Raw genomic sequence first — 18,327 nt, 5'->3', positions numbered from 1 at the left:
CTGGAAGACAATCATTTCAATATAGGTTGTTCATATGTAGTTACTCAAAACATTTCCATGGTAATTATGTTTTGAAAGACTAACTAATTTCCCTCAATTTATTCTACCTCCCATTTATTCAATTTTCTCCTTTGACCTGCTCCTTTTCAAAAGTGTTTGCTTCTAACTACCCTCTCTCCCAATCTGCCCTCCCTTCTACCATTCCACTTCTTATGCCCTTCCTCCCTACTTTCCTGTAGGGTAAGATTCCCAATTGACTGTGCATGTTATTTCCCCTTTAAGTCAAATTCAATGAGAGTAAGGTTGACTCATTCCCTTTCACATTCCTACTCTTCTCCTCCATTGTAACTGTTTTCTCTTGCCTCTTTTGTGTGAGATAATTTACCCTATTCCATCTCTCCCCTTCTCCTCCTCCCAATATATTCCTCTCTCACCTCTTAGTTTTATTTTTTAGATATCATCCCTTCATATTAAACTCATCTTGTGCCCTCTGTCAACGTATACATATACTCACATACACACCACCTATACATATATGTATATATATATACGTAATAAACATATACCCTCCTAAACATACATATATGTATGTATTCATATCTCTCTCTGTCTGTCTATCTATCTGTCTATATATCTATCATATTTATTCCCTTCAACAATCCTCCAACTGAGTAAAGTCTCCTGAGTTAACAAATATCATTTTTTTTCCCATGTAGGAATGTAAAAAGTTCAAATTTAATAAGTTCCTTATGATTTCTTTTTCCTGTTCACCTTCTCATTCTTCCGTTGCTTCTTATATTTGAAGCGTCAAAGTTTCTGTTCTTCTGTTCAGTTCTGTTCTTTTTTCTTTTTAATTAAGAATATTTGAGGGGGCGGCTATGTGTCTTAGTAAAGCTCTGACCTTGGAGTCAGGAGGACCCGAATTTGGTTCTGGTCTCAGACTTAACACGCACACACACACACACACACACACACACACACACACACACACACAAACCAACAAATGAACAAACAAACAAAAAAAAACTAGCTGTGTAACCTTGGACAAGTTTCTTAACCCCAACTGCCCTTCAAAAGGCAAAAAAAAAAAAGAATATTTGAAAATTCTCTATTTCATTGAATGTCCATATTTTCCATATGTGTGCCCACAGTGCTCTAATTCTTTCTTTCTGACTGCTTGTAATACTTTCTCCTTGACCTGGGAACTCTGGATTTTGGCTATAAAATTCCTAGGAGTTTTCTTTTGGGGATCTTTTTCAAGAGGTTATCAGGCAATTCATTCAATTTCTATGTTACACTTTGGTTCTAGAATATCAGTACAGTTTTCCTTGATAATTTCTTAAAAGATGATGTCTGGGTTCTTTTTTTATCATGGCTTTGTGGTAGTTCAATAATTTTTAAATTATCTCTCCTAGATCTATTTTACAATCAAGTAGTTTTTTTTCACGGTTATATTTCACATTGCCTTCTATTTTTTCATTCATTTGGATCTGTTTTATAGTATCTTGATTTCTCATAAAGTCATTAGCTTCCCTTTGCTCCCATCAAATTATGAAGGAATTCCATTTGGCCAAATCAGCTTTTAAAAGCATTCTTCTCCCAATTGGCTTTTTGGGCCTCTTTTTGCCATTTGAGTTAGTCTATTTTTAAGGTACTATTTTCTTCAGTGTTTTTGGGGGTGATCTCCTTTAGCACACTGTTGACATGCTTTTCATGATTTTCTTGCATCATTCTCATTTTTCTTCCCAATTTTGCCTCTACTCTCTTACTTGATTTTCAGAATCCTTTTTGAGTAACTCCATGGCGTGCAACCAGGTCATATATTTCTTGGAGGTTTTTGATGCAGGAGTTGTGACTTTGTTGTCTTCTTCTGGTTCTATGTTTTGATCATCTTTGTCAGGAAAAAAATCTATAGTTTGATTATGTTTCCTCTGCTTGCTCATCTTGACAGTCAATTATTCTACTTTTGAGCTCTTTGGCATGGTAGAACCCTGCTTCCATAGTGGAGTGTTCTGTCCTAAATTTCTGGGATTTTGTTCAGCTGTTTTTAGAGATTTTTCTATGACTGCCTCTCCACTGTCTTAACAAATACTGCTACTCTAATGCTCCTAATCCCAGGACTGCCACCCAAGTCTGCAACCCATATCTTAGCAGGTCAATGCAAGAGAAATTACCCTCAGAATAGTCATTTGATCCCCCTATGATCTGTAGGCCTGCAGCTCAGGAGGCAGCCCTGCTGCCCCCACCTCTGCTGCCCCAGGTTCAGGGCATGGATTGCCCTCTTCTCACTAGTTCCAACACAGTTTTCCACTGATGTTTTATTTCTCCTTGGCATTTATGGGTTGAAAAGTCTGGAAGCGACCATAACTGACAGTAAATATGTCCCCTGAAGTCTGCTCTAGCCCGTCTGTTTCCTGGGTCTGGGTTCAGCGCAGATCACATGGGACTATGCTCCACTGCCAACTCGGTGTGATAGGCCCTACCTGTAAGCCTGCCAGCCTGACTTCCATGAGTTATTTGTTTCTCTGCATTCTTGAGAATGCCACAGCTAAATAGAAAATTTGACTTTGAAATACATGATTCAAGAGGAGCATGAAAAGGTAAACAGGGAAATAGAAATCATAAGGGACTTATTAAAGTTAAACTATTTAAATTCCTACATGGAAAGATGCTGTCTGTAACTCAAGACCTTTCTCATTATTAGGGTAATTGGATGTGATATATACATATACATGTAATATACATTTACATACACACATACACATAACATATACATGCATATACATATGCATACACAATATACTTTTACACACCAACAGACATGTGCACACTCATACATGCATGCATACATGTATGTATATATAGAGGATGAGTTGAATATGAAGGAATGTTATCTAAAAATAAGATTTAGAGGTGAGAAAGGAATGCATTCTGAGAAGGAGGAAGGGAAAGGTAGAATGGGGTCAATTATCTTGCATAAAAGAGGCAAGACAAATCTTTTACAGTGGAGAGGAAAAGGGGGAGGTGAGAGGGAGTCACATGAGTGAACATGACTCTCATCATAATTGGCTATAAGAGGGATTAGCATGCATCCGCAATTGGGTATAGAAATCTATCTTACCCTGAAGGAAAATTGGGGGGGGGGATCATAAGAGAAGGGGGTGGAGTGTGATAGGAGAGACAGTAGATTAGGGAAGGGGTAATCAGAAGCAACATTTTTAAAAAATAATTCATTTTTAGTTTTCAACATTCCCTTCCAGAAGATTTTGAGGTTTTTTTTTTTTTTTTTTTTTTTTTGGAAATAACATCTCTCTTTTTTGGTTTTGTTATTCTGAATTAGAGACTAATCAACATAGCAATTCCATATATACAAAAAAGGAAAAATAAAGATAGCATATAAATCCTATGAATCTCCTCAAAGTCCAACTTGTTTCTTTTAAGGAAATGTATAATAATTTCAACATCTTAGTTTTAACACTGACCTACCTGGGCATGTTTCTACTCCTCTATGCATTATTTATTTATCCATCATTTATTTATTTATTTATTCATTTATTTATTTACTTTTAGTTTACAACATTCAGTTTCACAATCCCTTGAGTTTCTTCCCTTTCCTCCCCCCCATCATAGCACGCAATCAAATACAGGATCTATAAATACTTTCACTTTCAATAATAGTAAGGTGAAGCAAAACACTTTTGAAGAGGGACAGGGTGAAAGGATAAAATAGAACAAATAGGAAGGTGGATAGAATGGAGGGAAATATAGGTAGTCTTTCACAACATGACTATTATGGATGTGTTTTGCATGAGTATACATTTATAATATTGAACTGCTCACCTCAATGAGAGTGAGTGGGGAGGGAAGAGAGGGAAAAAAACAAACTTGGAACTCAATGTTTTTAAAATTAATATTAAATATTGTTTTTACATGTAACTGGAAAATAAGATATATAGGGAATGTGGTATAGAATTCTACTATACCCTACAAGAAAATAAAAGGGGAAAGGGATAAGAGAAGTGGAGGGGGGTGATAGAAGGGAGGGCAGATTGAGGGAAGGGGTAATCAGGAGTAAAACACTTTTGAGCAGGGACAGGGTGAAAGAAGAGAATAGAATAAATGGGGGTAGGCGGAATGGGATATGGAGGGAAATATAGATAGCAATAATTACTGTGAAAAAATTGATACAAGTTGCTCTGATAAGAGTCTCTTTTCACTAAAATATAGAGGATTGTGTAGAATTAATAAAAATAAGAGCCATTACCCATTTGATAAATGATCAAAATATATAATAAGTTTCAGGTGAAGTAATTAAAGCTACCTATAGCCACATGAAAAAACAATATTCTAACTCACTAAGGATTGGATAAATGTATGTTAAAAGAATTCTGAGACACTAACCTGTATCTATTACATTAGATAATAGGGCAGAAAAGGTAAATGACAAACATTGGAGGGTATGTGGGAAAATTAAAACAGTAACATAATATTGGTAAAATTGTATACTAAATCAATTATTATGAATATCGATTTGGAACTATGCCCAAAGGGCTATAAATCTATTCATGCCATTTGACATAGCAATACCACTACTAGGTCTGTATCCCAAGAGATATAAAAAACAAAAAAGGAAAATTACTTATATGTGCAAAAATATTTGTAGCAGTTCTTTTCAGAGGTTAAAGAATTAGACATTGAGGAGATCCACATCAATTGGGGAATGAATAAATAAGTTGTGATATGTAATTATGATAAAATACTATTGTACTATAAGAAATGAGGAGCAGGATGCCCTCAAAAAACTTAGAAGGACTTCCATGTGTTGACGCAAAGTGAAATGTACTGGGGACAAATTAACAGCAGTATCGCAAGACTTAGCTATTCTCAGCAGTACAATGACCTATGATAACTCTCAAGGATTTAGGATGAAAAATGCTATCCCTCCTCAGAAAAATAACTAAGGCACTCTGAGTACAGATGGAAGCTTTTTTTCACTTTATTTTTCTTGTAGGGCTTTTTTTGTGTCTGTATTTTTCATAACATGACCAATATGGATATGTTTTGCATGACTACACATATATACCCAATATGCATTACTTTTCTTCTCAATGGGGATAGGGTGGGGGATGAGGAAGTGAGGGAATTTGGAACTCAAAGTTTTAATAACAAATGTTAAAAATTGTTTTTACATATAATTGGGGAAAAATTAAATACTAAATAAATACAAGAAAAAACAAAATATCTCTTCTCTCGGACTATTGGTGATGGACTCTATCTATAATGTTTTAAGGTGTTTCCACAGAAGTAATTTCTCACTTTGGTGAAATAATAGTTAAAACACACACACACACACACACACACACACACCACAGAGACACACATCAAAATTGCTATTCTATGAGTATATTTTTTTGTCCAATAACTTTATTCCTAAAAACTAAAACCATCTTATCATTTAACACAAGTACATACAAATAATTTACTGGTGTATGGTTATAATAATTAAATAATAACATTTCAGTAGTAAAGAATGATAATACAGGGTACAAATACACTAGGGAAATGAGAAAGATAAAGAAAAAAACTTTAGCAAAATAAGCAGTAAGTATAAGAGAAAAATGCGGAATGCTAATTAGGATGACAACATCCCATTGATTTTCCATATTATAGAAATTTTTGTAAAAAATTTTAAGGATTAGGTTCCTATCTCCCTTATTAATAGACATAGTTCACAGATACAAATGTGACAATGTGTTAATGTCTTTTTAAACACAGTAATGCCTTACAAAATGTGAACACCTGTCTCTGATTTGACTCTGAAGGGACAATTGGTTGGGCCTAGAATTTGCTATATCCATAGAGGCTTTAAGTAGAAAGTAACTTTGAAGAGAATGATGCAGGCGCCAGTAATATGAGAGGACCTTGGTGCTTTATATCTAAGGGTGGAGGAAGGGAATTTTTTTAGTCTTCTATTCAATAACTACCGTCCATTGGGTATTGTTTGTAGGCATTTGCCAGATAGGATGCACTCCATACATTATTTGGAGAGTCTTTTTTAGCAAGTTTAAGCCGCAGTTGAGGCAGCAGTGACACACATTCCATTTAGACACAGTGAGAGGCAGTCACTTGAAGACAGAAGTACTTTCATGGAATAGAGCCTCTAGTACCAAAGGAAAGAAATTACTTTGTGCTCTAGAAAAAAAAATAAACTTGTCCTGAAAATTGAGAGTTGAATTGAAAAGAAGTCTCTGACATTGTAGTTGCATGATGCAGCCTGCAGAGATGCTATGCCAAGGACAGTAGAGGTGGGGAACTTTGTAAAGACACTAATAGGAGAGAAAGGATATTAATACTCAGTAGATCCAAAGTCAGAAATTGCCTTGACCACATGTATTCTCTATATGTGGATGATGATGATGACGTGATGTGATAGTAATGGAATAGAAAGATCCCCCTGTATTGGCTTGGTTTTCAAACTGATTGTGTTAAAACCCAGAGCTTGTTAATCCCACCTGTGGGATGGACTTGTTGATGTGAAAAGAAAGTCCTGAACTGGGAGGAGCTGGTGACTTAGATTTGGAGAGACAAGGGAGAGGCAGAAGAACCTTTTTTGGAAGCAGCACCCACGTGGAGGCAGAGAGACTAAGAGAATTGCTGGTGGCCACTTTGAATTGCCCTGGACTTTTGAGACCTGCCCCCGGAGCTGCCAAGGACTGAGGAGACATGGCTGTTTTGATGGTACTTTGTCTGTCTGTTTTGATGTTGTTTTGCCAGATTTGTCCACTGGTGAAAGACAGCCCTGTTGAAGAAGTCCTGGAACCTGGCTGTTCGCTAAGAAGCCCTGAGACTGTCCTGCAGACAGAGAGTAAATACTGTCCACTGGTGGAGGACAGTGCTGTTGTTGCAGGGGTATGGAGACTGTCCTGCAGACAGAATGAATACTGTCCACTGGTGAAGGACAGTGCTGTTGTTGCAGGGGTCTGGAGACTGTCCTGCAGACAGAATGAATACTGTCCACTGGTGAAGGACAGTGCTGTTGTTGCAGGGGTCTGGGAACCTTTCTGTTGGTTCAGAAGCCCTGAAGAAGGATTTTCTTGTTGTGTGTTTACAGAAATCCTGGGAGAGGGCTTTGCTAATGTTTTCAGGGGTTCTAGGACTGTTCTACAGACAGAGGATGAATTAATGAAGGGACTGGCAACGTATCTTGTGGCCTTGCTAAGCCTTGTCTCCCCAGGAACTAAGATTGCTGAGAACTTGCCTCCTGTCAAGATGAAGAAAAGACCTCCATTTGGGTATTAAATGCTGTGTTTAAACTTGATGTAACTCTGGGGTAGATTCAATTGAGATCCAGGGGTGGGGAACTTTTGACCTTTTTGTGCTCTGTGATTGACAAATAAAGGTATAGCCTAGGGGTGGAGAAGTATTTAGACCAGGGACTGTAATTGATTGAATGATTGGAAGGTCCTGGGGTGGGGTAGTCCTTGGAGATTATTTAATCACACTTAGTAAATGCTGTATTTTGAATGATGTCATGTTTTGATCTTCTCTGTTCTTGGTTTTTGTCATTGAATAAAATGGAGAGCACCTATGCTGGTATTTTGAACCTTGGGAAGTTGCCTTTCCTTGGTATTACATTATATGTGAAGGAGGAGAAGGAAGAGGTGGAGGAGGATGAGAAGGAGGAGGAGGATGAGAAGGAGGAGGAGGAAGAGGAGGGGGAGGAGGGGGATCAGGAGGAAGGATGGGGATGAAGAGGAGAATTAGGATGATGTTGATGATGATGCTAACGACCTGGTGATGATAATGATGGTATATTTCACTCATATACTACTTTAAGTTCTACAGAAATTTTATGTGTCTTATTTTATTTGAGCATTTTAACAACCTATAAGGGAAGTTTTATTGTTATTCCTATTTTGTAGATGTGAAACTGTGCCTGAGTTTTAACTGGGTTATACAATTATTGACTAAGGAGGAATTTTAACTCCAGTGTTCTTTCCTCCCAGTGCAGCACTCTACTATGCCCCACAATGACTACACCTTGTGTATATGTCTGCTCTTCTTATGAATTCTGTATATTTGTGAAAGAGTTTTTTTTTTTTGGAGAATGTTTTTAACTTCTGTCTTACTACATTTGTTTATTAGATAATTTTGGCTTGAGATGTATCTACTTTTGGACTATTTATAAAGAGCATATCAGAGGGGTCTTATGAACTACAGTAGAAGGGATTTGGACCCACAAAGTAACTTAGATCCCTTATGAATTGTAGTCTCTCTCCTGGTAACCCAATTTGCAAACTTTCAGAATTCTTGAATTATAGAAATAACCCAGAGAAGATACAATACTTATAGTTCCCTTAATACTCTAATAAGGCCCATAAGATATATTCCTTGGGCATATATGACAAAAATTTTGCTTGACAACCTATTTTATCAAATATTACATTTAAATTGCACACAGAACACCTATATACCAAAATACAAATGTAAAGTAACAAGAGGAATTATTTTAGCATCTACTTAAGTACTCCTGACAGGATCACAGAAGAATCATTTATCTACCTTTTAATTTGAATTTAATTAAGCAGTATGTTTTTCAAGTAAGTGTTCTAAATAAAGGTTCTTTATTATTAATTATGCCCCTAAATTTCTCATCCTTAGAGTTTGGGGTTTTTTTTAGTGGATGAACTATAGAAGAGGCACAAGACACTTGCCTGAAAAAAGAAAACAGTAATGCAAAAATTCCTTTTTATCATTACCTATGTGATTTATGAATTTGTGTTGTTTTATTTTTAATTGTTTTTTTAGTAACTCATACTCCCAACATTAGCCAGGATCAGAAGATCATGGGTGGAAGGAAATTAGTTTTTATTCAAATAGTAGAAGGCTCATTGAAAAATATATATTTAAAATAAATTGAGATATCACTTTGATGTCATAGTACTTCTGATTAAAGAATATATGATTATTCTATGCTACTATTCACATAAAATGAAAACATTTCTATGATCACTTTTTAAATTATTTGTTTATTTTTAATATTCTCTCATTCCCTCATCCACCCACTGAGAAAACAAGTGAAGTGATATCAACTATACATATGAAATCATGTAAAACACATTTCCACATTAGCTATATCACAAAAAAGGCAATAACAACAGCAAAATAAAGTGAGAACATTACACTTCAGTTTGTACTCATAGGTCTTCTAGAGGTGGATAGCATTTTTTCTTCATGAGTCCTTTCATATTGTCTTGGATCATTGTTTTGATCTGAGTAGTCAAATCTTTCACAATTCAGATCATTACTGTTTCATTGTTACTATGCACAATTATTGTGTAGTTCTCATTTCAATTTCTATAATTCTTATAGGTCTTTCCTTGCTTCATTTATTTTCCTGAAACTGACCCTTCCCACCATTTCTTATAACATAATATACCTACCTCATAATCTTATGCCAGAACTTGTTTAGCCATTCCCCAATTGATGAGCATTCCCTCAAATGTCCAATTCTTTACCAGCACAGAAAGAGCTTCTACAAATATTTTTGTATATATATCCTTTTCCTTTGATTTTTTTTGGGGCACAGACCTAATAGGGGTATTGATGGATCAAAAGGTATACACAGTTTTATTATCCTTTGGGTATAGTTCCAGATTGTTCTCCAGAATGGTTGGACCAGTTCACTACTCAACCAAGGATTCATCAATGGACCTACTTTTCCCTCATTCCCTCCATGATTTATAATTTCTGTTAGGTGTGAGATGGTACCTCTCTAATCATAGTAATTTAGAATATTTCTATGAGTCTGTAGATAGCCTTGGTTTTTTATGAAAGCTGCCTCTTCATATCCTTTGACAATTTATCAGTTGGAAAATGACTAATTTCATAAATGTGACTGTATATATTCAAGAAATGAAGCCTTTATTAGAGATATTTGTTATAATTTTTTTGCATTCCTTTGTTTATTATGTAACATTTTTAAACAAAGTGTAGTTTCTCTTATTATCTATTTTAATTAGGTTTATTTTTGTTTTTGCTTTGTCTGAGATCATGATTACTACCATTGCCTTTATTACTTCACTTGAAGCATAATCGATTCTCCTCCAGTCCTTTATTTTAATTCTTGTGTGTGCTTTTCTGTTTCAAGTATATCACTTTAAACAACAGATTACTGCATTCTGGCTTGTAATACATCCTGCCATCTCCTTCTGTTTTATGTTTTAGTTCTTTCCACAATGTATGTGAAATTCATAGTTATTATTACTAATTGTATATTTTCATCCATCCTTTTCCTTCTGTTTTTTTCCTCCCTCTTTTTATTCTCTCCCTCATCAAAAGTCTCTTTTGCTTCTGATCACTGCCTCCCTTAGCTAGTTTTCCCTTTTATCATATTCAAGCCCCTCCCTTTCCCACACCATATCTCTTACCCCCTTCCCTTCCTTTTCCCCTATTGGATAAGATAGATTTCTTTACCCAACTAATGTGTGCAAGTGTGTGTATGTCTTTATGTCTATATGAATATATCCTTCCTTCTTTGAATCAGTTACAATGAGAGTGTGGTTCAAGAACTGCTGGCCACTCACCCTTCCCCATATTTTCCTCCTCTATAAAATGTCTTTGGCCAGCTCTTTTAAATGAGGGGAAAAATTCACATTCTGTTCTACCTTTTGCTTCCCTTTCCTCCCAGTGCATCCCTCATTTTCACTCTAGGATTTTATTTGGTAATCATCCCAAATGTATTAGACTCAAACTCATACCCTCTCTCTATGTAGACTCCTTCTAACTGTACTAATAATGATAAAGTACTTAGGAGTTACTGAGATCATCTTCCTGTTTAGGAATGCAAAGAGTTTTACTTTGTAGAGTCTTTTATGATTATTCTGTTATTTTCCAATCATTGTAAACTGCAACCAGTGCCAGGAAAATGTCTCCTGTAATATCATTTTGACCAGTTCAAACCCCTTACCAATTCTAGTTTAAGAGCTCCTGAAGTAGTAACAGCAGCAGTTCTAGCCCTCTGTTAAAGAACTTACCTGAAAAACTTTTAAGTTGTCTTAGGCTGGAATAATGTCTTCCTCTGACCTTTCAGTGGATCTCAGTCTTTATTCTTCCATATTGACTCCACCTTCTTTGGAATAGAGATTATTTTTTAGTATCTGTTTTATTTTCTTCTTAAAATATTATTTTATTTTCCCCAGTTACATGTAGTGATGCAAAACATATTTCCATATTAATCATGTTGTGGAAGAAAAACATATACCAAAAAAAAATAAATGGAATGTAAAGAAAGTGTTAAAAAGAAATCCTTTGATCTGAATTCAGACTCTATTAATTTTTTCTCTGAGGATGGATAGCATTTTTTCTTTATAAGTCCTTCAGAATTGTCTTGGATCATTGTATTGCTGAGAATACTTGTCATTCAAAATAGATCATCATAAAATATTGCTATCACTATGCATGATGTTCTCCTGGTTCTACTCATTTCACTTTATATCAGTTCATGAAAGTCTTTGCAGGTTTTCTGAAAGCATCCTGCTCATCATTTTTTTATATAAGAATAATATTACATCATAATCATATACTATAACTTTTATAATCATTCCCCAATTTATGGGCATGCCCTCAATTTTCAATTCTCTGACACCACTAAAAGAGCTGCTATAAGTATTTTTGTACCTATAAATCCTTTTCCTTTCTGCTTTTTATCTCTTTGGGATCCACACACAGTCATGTTATTGCTGAATCTAAGGATATGCATGGTTTTACAATCCTTTGAGCATAGTTCCAAATTGTAGAGAAGTAATTCTTATGCTTTTACTTTGTCATAGACTCCTTTGGCATTCTGGTAAAACTCATGAACACCTTCTAAAAATATAGTTTTTAATACACTTAAATAAAATTTATACCTAAGCTATCGCATACATACTTTCATAAAACTATTAACATCACAACAATAGAATATGCATTCTGGTGACTGAGGAATCAAGTAATTGGACCATGGTCTTTCCCAGTTTTAGATGAATAGTTAAATGTCGCAATAAGGAAAGAAGAGGAAAGGAGATAAAAAAGGGAGATGAAAGTAGTAAAAGAAAAAAAATTGGATTCCTACTTTTTTACTCATCATGGTATAGAAGAGAGAGACAAGTAGGTTAACTATAAATAAAAAAATTCTTAACTTTAAAAGTTAATATGAATAATAACTCATATTTACTTAAAACTTTATATTTAAAAAAAGTATATTTGATTTGATTCTCATAAAAATATCATGAAGCAGATAGCACAACTATCATGACCCATAGATGGGGAAATAGTATAAAATAAAGTTTTCAGTTACATAGTTAATAAGTAGCAGAACTGAGACAAACAAGGACTTCTAACTTCATATTCAGTATTCTTTCCTATGGGTGACTTCCATTTTATCTCTATATTTGCTCTAAGACTTAGGTTGTAGTACTATGAATTCAATATAGAAAAATAGGATTATTGCATGTTGAGTCATTAATGTTTGTGGATGTATTAGGAGGCCAACCTCTACATTGCTTTTTTTTTGTTTGTCCAAACAACAGAAAGAAAAAATAATTGACCCATACCATAGGTAATATGGGTCAGTGGCACAGACGTTGTCTTTGTAGTCAGAGAACCTGGATTCATATTTCAACTCGACTACTTGCTTCCTGAAGGGTGGTCTTGGTGAAATTGCTTAATTTTTTAGGCCTGAGCTTCCTCAGTTGTAAAATTAGGGGATTGATATAGTTTATGTTTAATATCCCTTCTACATCTAAATTTCTAGTTATTAAGATTGGGATTAAATCTACACCCTATTCTTTATTGTGTTTACATGTGAACATGGATGGGCAAGTCACCGCACTTCTCTTTGGCTTTATCATTTGTGAGAGGAATTTGGTTTAGGTGACCTTTTAGGTTCCTTCTAGCAATCCCAATCTTCAGTTATTCTGTTTTATATAGCTACGTGGTACAATGAGATCCTGAAATCTGGAAGACCTGAGTTCAAAATCAGCCTCAGGTATTTTACTAACTCAATCTCTGTCTGCCTCATTTAACATCTGTATTCCTCTGTTTTCTCACCTAGAAAATTATGATGATAATAGTAACTATCTCCCTGAGTTGTTTTGAAGACCAAATGATACAAAATGTGTAAAATGCCTAGCACAGTGTCTATACATAGCAGGTGTTTCATAAATGGGTGTTCTCTTACATCTTCCCCTCCTAACCTCAGATATTCTGCTTGATTTGTTCTGGTTGTATTTTCCTGGGGATATTCATTAAGTTGAAAACTTTTATTGACAGATATCAAAAATTATGTTTTCTAGGGAGCCAACATAGAGATAAGGCACCCAGTGGAAGTAGTATTGGCTGAAAGTAACATTTGTGCTAAAGGAGTTAGTAAACTTACTGTACAACAAATTAGTGTAGTTAGTTGCTCAGAGGCCAGAGAAAACTGAACAGGTTATTAGCATACTCAGTCTTCCCAGCTTTTTTTTAGCTTATTGACACCCAAAAGGACCATGATAAAGACTACTCAGTCATTCATGACAAAAAGGACAACATTCAGGAAACTAATTGAACAATAAAATTATGTCATTTTTTGTTTTAAGAAACAAAATAAGATCCAGTTGCAAGTGTAGAGTAGGAAGCAAGATATTACACTGAGGTATATTATTTAGGATACTTAAAGGATTAAAAAAAATTGCTAATGTGAAAAGTGAGTATACTACAAGCAAGCTCTATTGTATTCATTTTCCCTACAGAGAAAAAGGCAATTTTGATACAATCTCAATACTGAAAGCTTAAACCAGTATGGGAACAAGTAATCCCGGATTGAATTATTCCATATGCAAATAAACTTCTTCCTTGACACATAATCAAAGATCTATTCAAGGAACAGGGGAGTTAGCAATAAAGTTAGAAAGTAGTTCTTGTAAATAAAACAAGCTTGCTATTTGACAAGTTCTAAGGAAATCTCAAGGTCATTTGATTTATGAATGATCAAGCTTAAAGACATAAAGATCCATTGTCATTCTATTGCCTTCTGATATTTCTACAAATTAAAGGAGACATGAAAAAGCATTTATAAAGCCCCTACTACGCACCAGGGATTGCATTAAGTGATTTACAAAACACACACAGACACACACAGCCTCCTGACTCATAGTGTAGTTCACCTTGTTTTCTATTTCTTTCCTATAGGATTTTGGAGATGATGGATCCCTATACATTACTAAAGTTACCACCTCGCATATGGGGAATTATACCTGCTATGCAGATGGCTATGATAAACTATATCAGACTCATATCTTCCAAGTGAATGGTAAGAAGCACCTTGTTTCAGTAATTATATTCCTTGGTTCACTGGATTAAAAAAATATATTAAGGTTTACTAGCAAGAGAATATAATGCTACTTCATTTCTAAGTTTTCAACTAAGTGAATATATATAAGGATATTTTTTAAAGCCTCATGATCTAAAAGTAAATAATTTTAATAAAATCATATAGTATTCTAATCTCAAATTAGTTTTATGCCTTTTTATTGTCCTTTTAGTGCATACTACTTTTGAAGTGGATGTTAAAAGCACAGGCAACCTAAATTCCCTTTCCAAATCTCTTTTTAACTATAAAACCCCAAACCCAGGGGTTTATTAAAAAAATTAAAATGAGAAATATAATTTAAGCTACCTTAAGCACAAAAACACTTCAGCTTCATATTTGCTTAATTGCTTACTAGTTGTTTACATCCAAGGGAAATTTGCCACCTTCCTACACTTGCCCCTCCCCTTGACTCAATTCAGTCACATAGTCCTGAATCAAGAACTATCTCATAGCTCTCTCTGTGACATTATTTAGAAGCTAGATTGTAATTTTGCCCCCAATGGATAGGGGATACTATGAAGATTAATTTTAAAATATCTAAACAAATTTCATATTTCAGCATATTAAATTAATATTATTGCCACTAATGATGATTCCAGCATTAATTATCTATTTGTCAATAAGGATCAGTATGGAACCAATAGTATTCCCATATGAAGATTCTTCTTTGTGATTTAGAATCCTTTGTGAGCTTGTCTCCTCAAAATAATTTACGAAAATAAATGACTGAGTACAACAGGAATAAAAATGAACTGAGAATCCAGGGTGCTGGGAGGTACTTCTCACTTGGCCAAAAACTAACTTTGTTAAATTCTGGACAAAAAAATAACCCTTTTGAGCCTAGGTTTCCTTACATGTAAAATCAAATTATTGAATTTAGATGTTCTAAAATAGACATCTTGACATGGACTCCACAAACTTGTTTTATTTTTAAATTGACAATTATATCTAAATATAATTAACTTCCTTTGTAACACTAGGTAGTTCATTTTATGCATTAAAGTGTAAAACATTCTGAGAAGGCTTTAACAGTCAGCCAATTATTCTACATGACATGTACAAAAAGCTTAAAAATTTCTACTTTAAGAAGGTTCTTTTAACTATGAAATCCAATTATACTAATAATATAAATAACATCTCTTATAACAAACATTTACCAAATGTTTACCGTGTCTAGTGGTGTGTATTGTGGTACTTAGTCATGACAGATATCCTGTGTTAAGTGCTGGGGATTAAGACATGAAAGGGGAGAAATCCCTGACCCTCCAGGAGGTTACATTCTAGAGAGGGAAAAAAAAACAACATATATAGCAAACCACATATAAACAAGAAAGGTGTGGTACAGGGGGAAGAATACTTATTCTCGAATCAGGAGGTCTGGGCTCAGTTCTTCTTTTGATATAACTAACCTCTGTTGTGTTAAAGAAGTCTCTTCATCTTCCATAACCTCAGTATCCTTCTCTTTTAAATGAGGGAATTTGACTAGTTCGCCTCTGAGGTCATTTCCAGTTTTAGATCTAATAATGTGATGAGTGTGAATTATATTACATAGCTGTACATCATGAAACATAGTTGTGTTCTTTTTTTGAGGGGGGAGGGAGTACAGAGAGCAATTAGCAACTGAAGGGTTCAGGATGGGTTTCATGATCCTTCCCGAGCTGATTCTAAAAGGAAACTAAGTGTTCTAAGGTTTAGATACAGAATAACTGCATTCCATGGATGTGGTATAACTTGTCTGTGGTATGAGTATGGGAAACAGAGTGTTTTGATTGTGGAAGAACAAGAATATTGGACTGGACCAGAAATGAGTTGAGGGAATAAACATTTATATTGTCTCTACAATGTGCCAGGCAGATAAGAATAGATAAGATAAGAACTTAAAGATATTACATCATTTGATTTCATTTGTTAATAGTATGCATAAAGATTAATGTTATTACATAATAAGATCAGAAAGATCCTTTTGAGACAGATTATGAATGACTTGAAATGCCAAAAAGAAGAATTTGTAAAATAGTTATTTTCAAAGATTGATGATTAAATTAATACACAGATGCTATTTTTTTTTCATTTCTGGACCCATTTATATGCTTAAAATTTATTGAGGACTCCAAAGAGCTTTGATTTGTGTGGGTCATATCTATTTATTTTTATCTTATTAAAAACTAAAACAGATACATTTTTGACATTAACTCATTTAAAATGATTATGAACTCACATGTTAATATAAATATGACATTTTAATGAAAAACTAAAGATATTTGTAAAATAGTAAGAAGCTCAGTGGTACCTTACTCAATTTGGGAAAATATACATAGAAGAATAAATGTGTTGGGAAGATAACTTAAATTTAAAATGACCCTACAAATTCAAGTCTCAAAAAAATTACAAATCAGTTCTAAAAGGATAGTCCATATATTCTACCACTTCTGTACAGTTTCCATATTTATTTGTTTTCTTTGATCTTTTATGCTTTATAGAATGTTAAACTTAAATGCTAGTTCAGATACCTCAGTTCTATTATCCTATTCATGTATAATATTAGAATGTGGCAAATAAGAAAAATGGTATGATATTGGTATTCAAGGGAAGGAAAAAATAAAAGATTTTGATCAAGGAATATGCTTATAGGCCTACTAAATCTTCAAAAATATTAGAATGAAAACAATTTATGCAGGAAATATCATCAGAAGACTGAGTTTGAATCCTTTTTCTTCTACTTTCTACCTTGATGAATTCTTTTTATTTTTTAAAGCAATTGGGGTTAAGTAACTTGCTCAAGGTTACAAGGCCAATTATTTCTGGGTGTGGTGCTTACCTTGATGAATTCTAAAGGCAGTTGGATGGTGCAGGTCAGTCGAGGGCTAAGAGTTGAATCAAGAAGACCTGAGTTAAAATTTGACCTCCAACATTTATTTACTTTGTGTCTCTGAGCAAGTAATTTAACTGGTCTTTATCTCCATTTCCTTATCTGTAAAATAGGGACAATAATAACACCTAACTCCTAGAGTATAACTACTCAAATGATCAAATGAGATAATATTTGAAAAGTGCTTAGCACAGAGTAAGAACTATATGAATGTCAACTAGTTTTTTTTCATTATTTTGGTAAAATTGTAATAATCACAGGATCAATGGGACTTCCTCACGAGGTATTGACATAATTATTCCCCTCTGGGGCAAATGCTTCCCCATTTCTTGCCTCATAGTCCTCTCCTGGACCATGCCACATTGGTAACAAATCTAAGAAGAATTTGGCTTTTGACTTGATTCCTCTTATGCCCAATAATTCTAGGTTTGGACCATTTTGGGAGAATGAGCTACCTTCTCTTCTTCTGTGTTTATGCCATCCTTTGTACTATTATCATCAAATAATATCTAGTTATGCATCTTATTTTAAACAAATCACTCCATCTCTTTGGTGTTCAATTACCTTATCTGTAAAAGAAGAGGTATATTAAGTTATTTCTAATGTACCCTCCAATTATAGATATCTCTTTCCACGACCACCTTTTGGCATTTACTAGCCAAGTGATACCTGGCATTTTATCTCACAACCCTGAATTTCAGTCTTCTCATTTTTATAATGGTCAAAATAATAGTTCAATTACTTACCTTACAAGATTACTACAGTCTCTAATATGCAAGCACTATGTAAATGTGAGGTATTTTTTACATGAATATTACAACCCATTTCTAAGATACACTATTCTCTTTTCAGATCTGGTTGGAAGATATGTAAGAAATCAATGTTTTTCAGAGTTCTGTTCTAACTATGCAGATTACATGCTAATTATTGGCAAAAAGAAAACAAGAATGACTGATTAGTGTTCCCTGAAAATACCAGCAATAATCACTGCTTTAAAAAAAAAAGCACCTTTCATGCTCTTAATTATTCCCACATGTAGCATAATGATAACCTCCTTGATTCAATT

At 34.3% G+C, this 18,327-nt stretch overlaps 1 protein-coding gene across 1 annotated transcript in view; it reads left to right on the top strand.

Moving 5' to 3' along the window:
- Positions 1-18,327, top strand: part of FSTL5 (follistatin like 5) — a 1,185,743-nt gene that overhangs the window by 919,096 nt on the left and 248,320 nt on the right. The window contains exon 8 of the mRNA XM_069097493.1: positions 14,212-14,332. Coding sequence (XP_068953594.1) covers positions 14,212-14,332 — 121 coding nt within the window. The remainder of the gene's footprint in view (positions 1-14,211; positions 14,333-18,327) is intronic.

Source organism: Petaurus breviceps, unplaced genomic scaffold (assembly GCF_028583685.1).
Source record: "Petaurus breviceps papuanus isolate PSGF00001 unplaced genomic scaffold, PetGlider_PUasm1.0 126, whole genome shotgun sequence".
In the NCBI taxonomy this organism is placed as follows: domain Eukaryota; kingdom Metazoa; phylum Chordata; class Mammalia; order Diprotodontia; family Petauridae; genus Petaurus; species Petaurus breviceps.
This window is presented reverse-complemented; position numbering and strand designations above follow the sequence as displayed.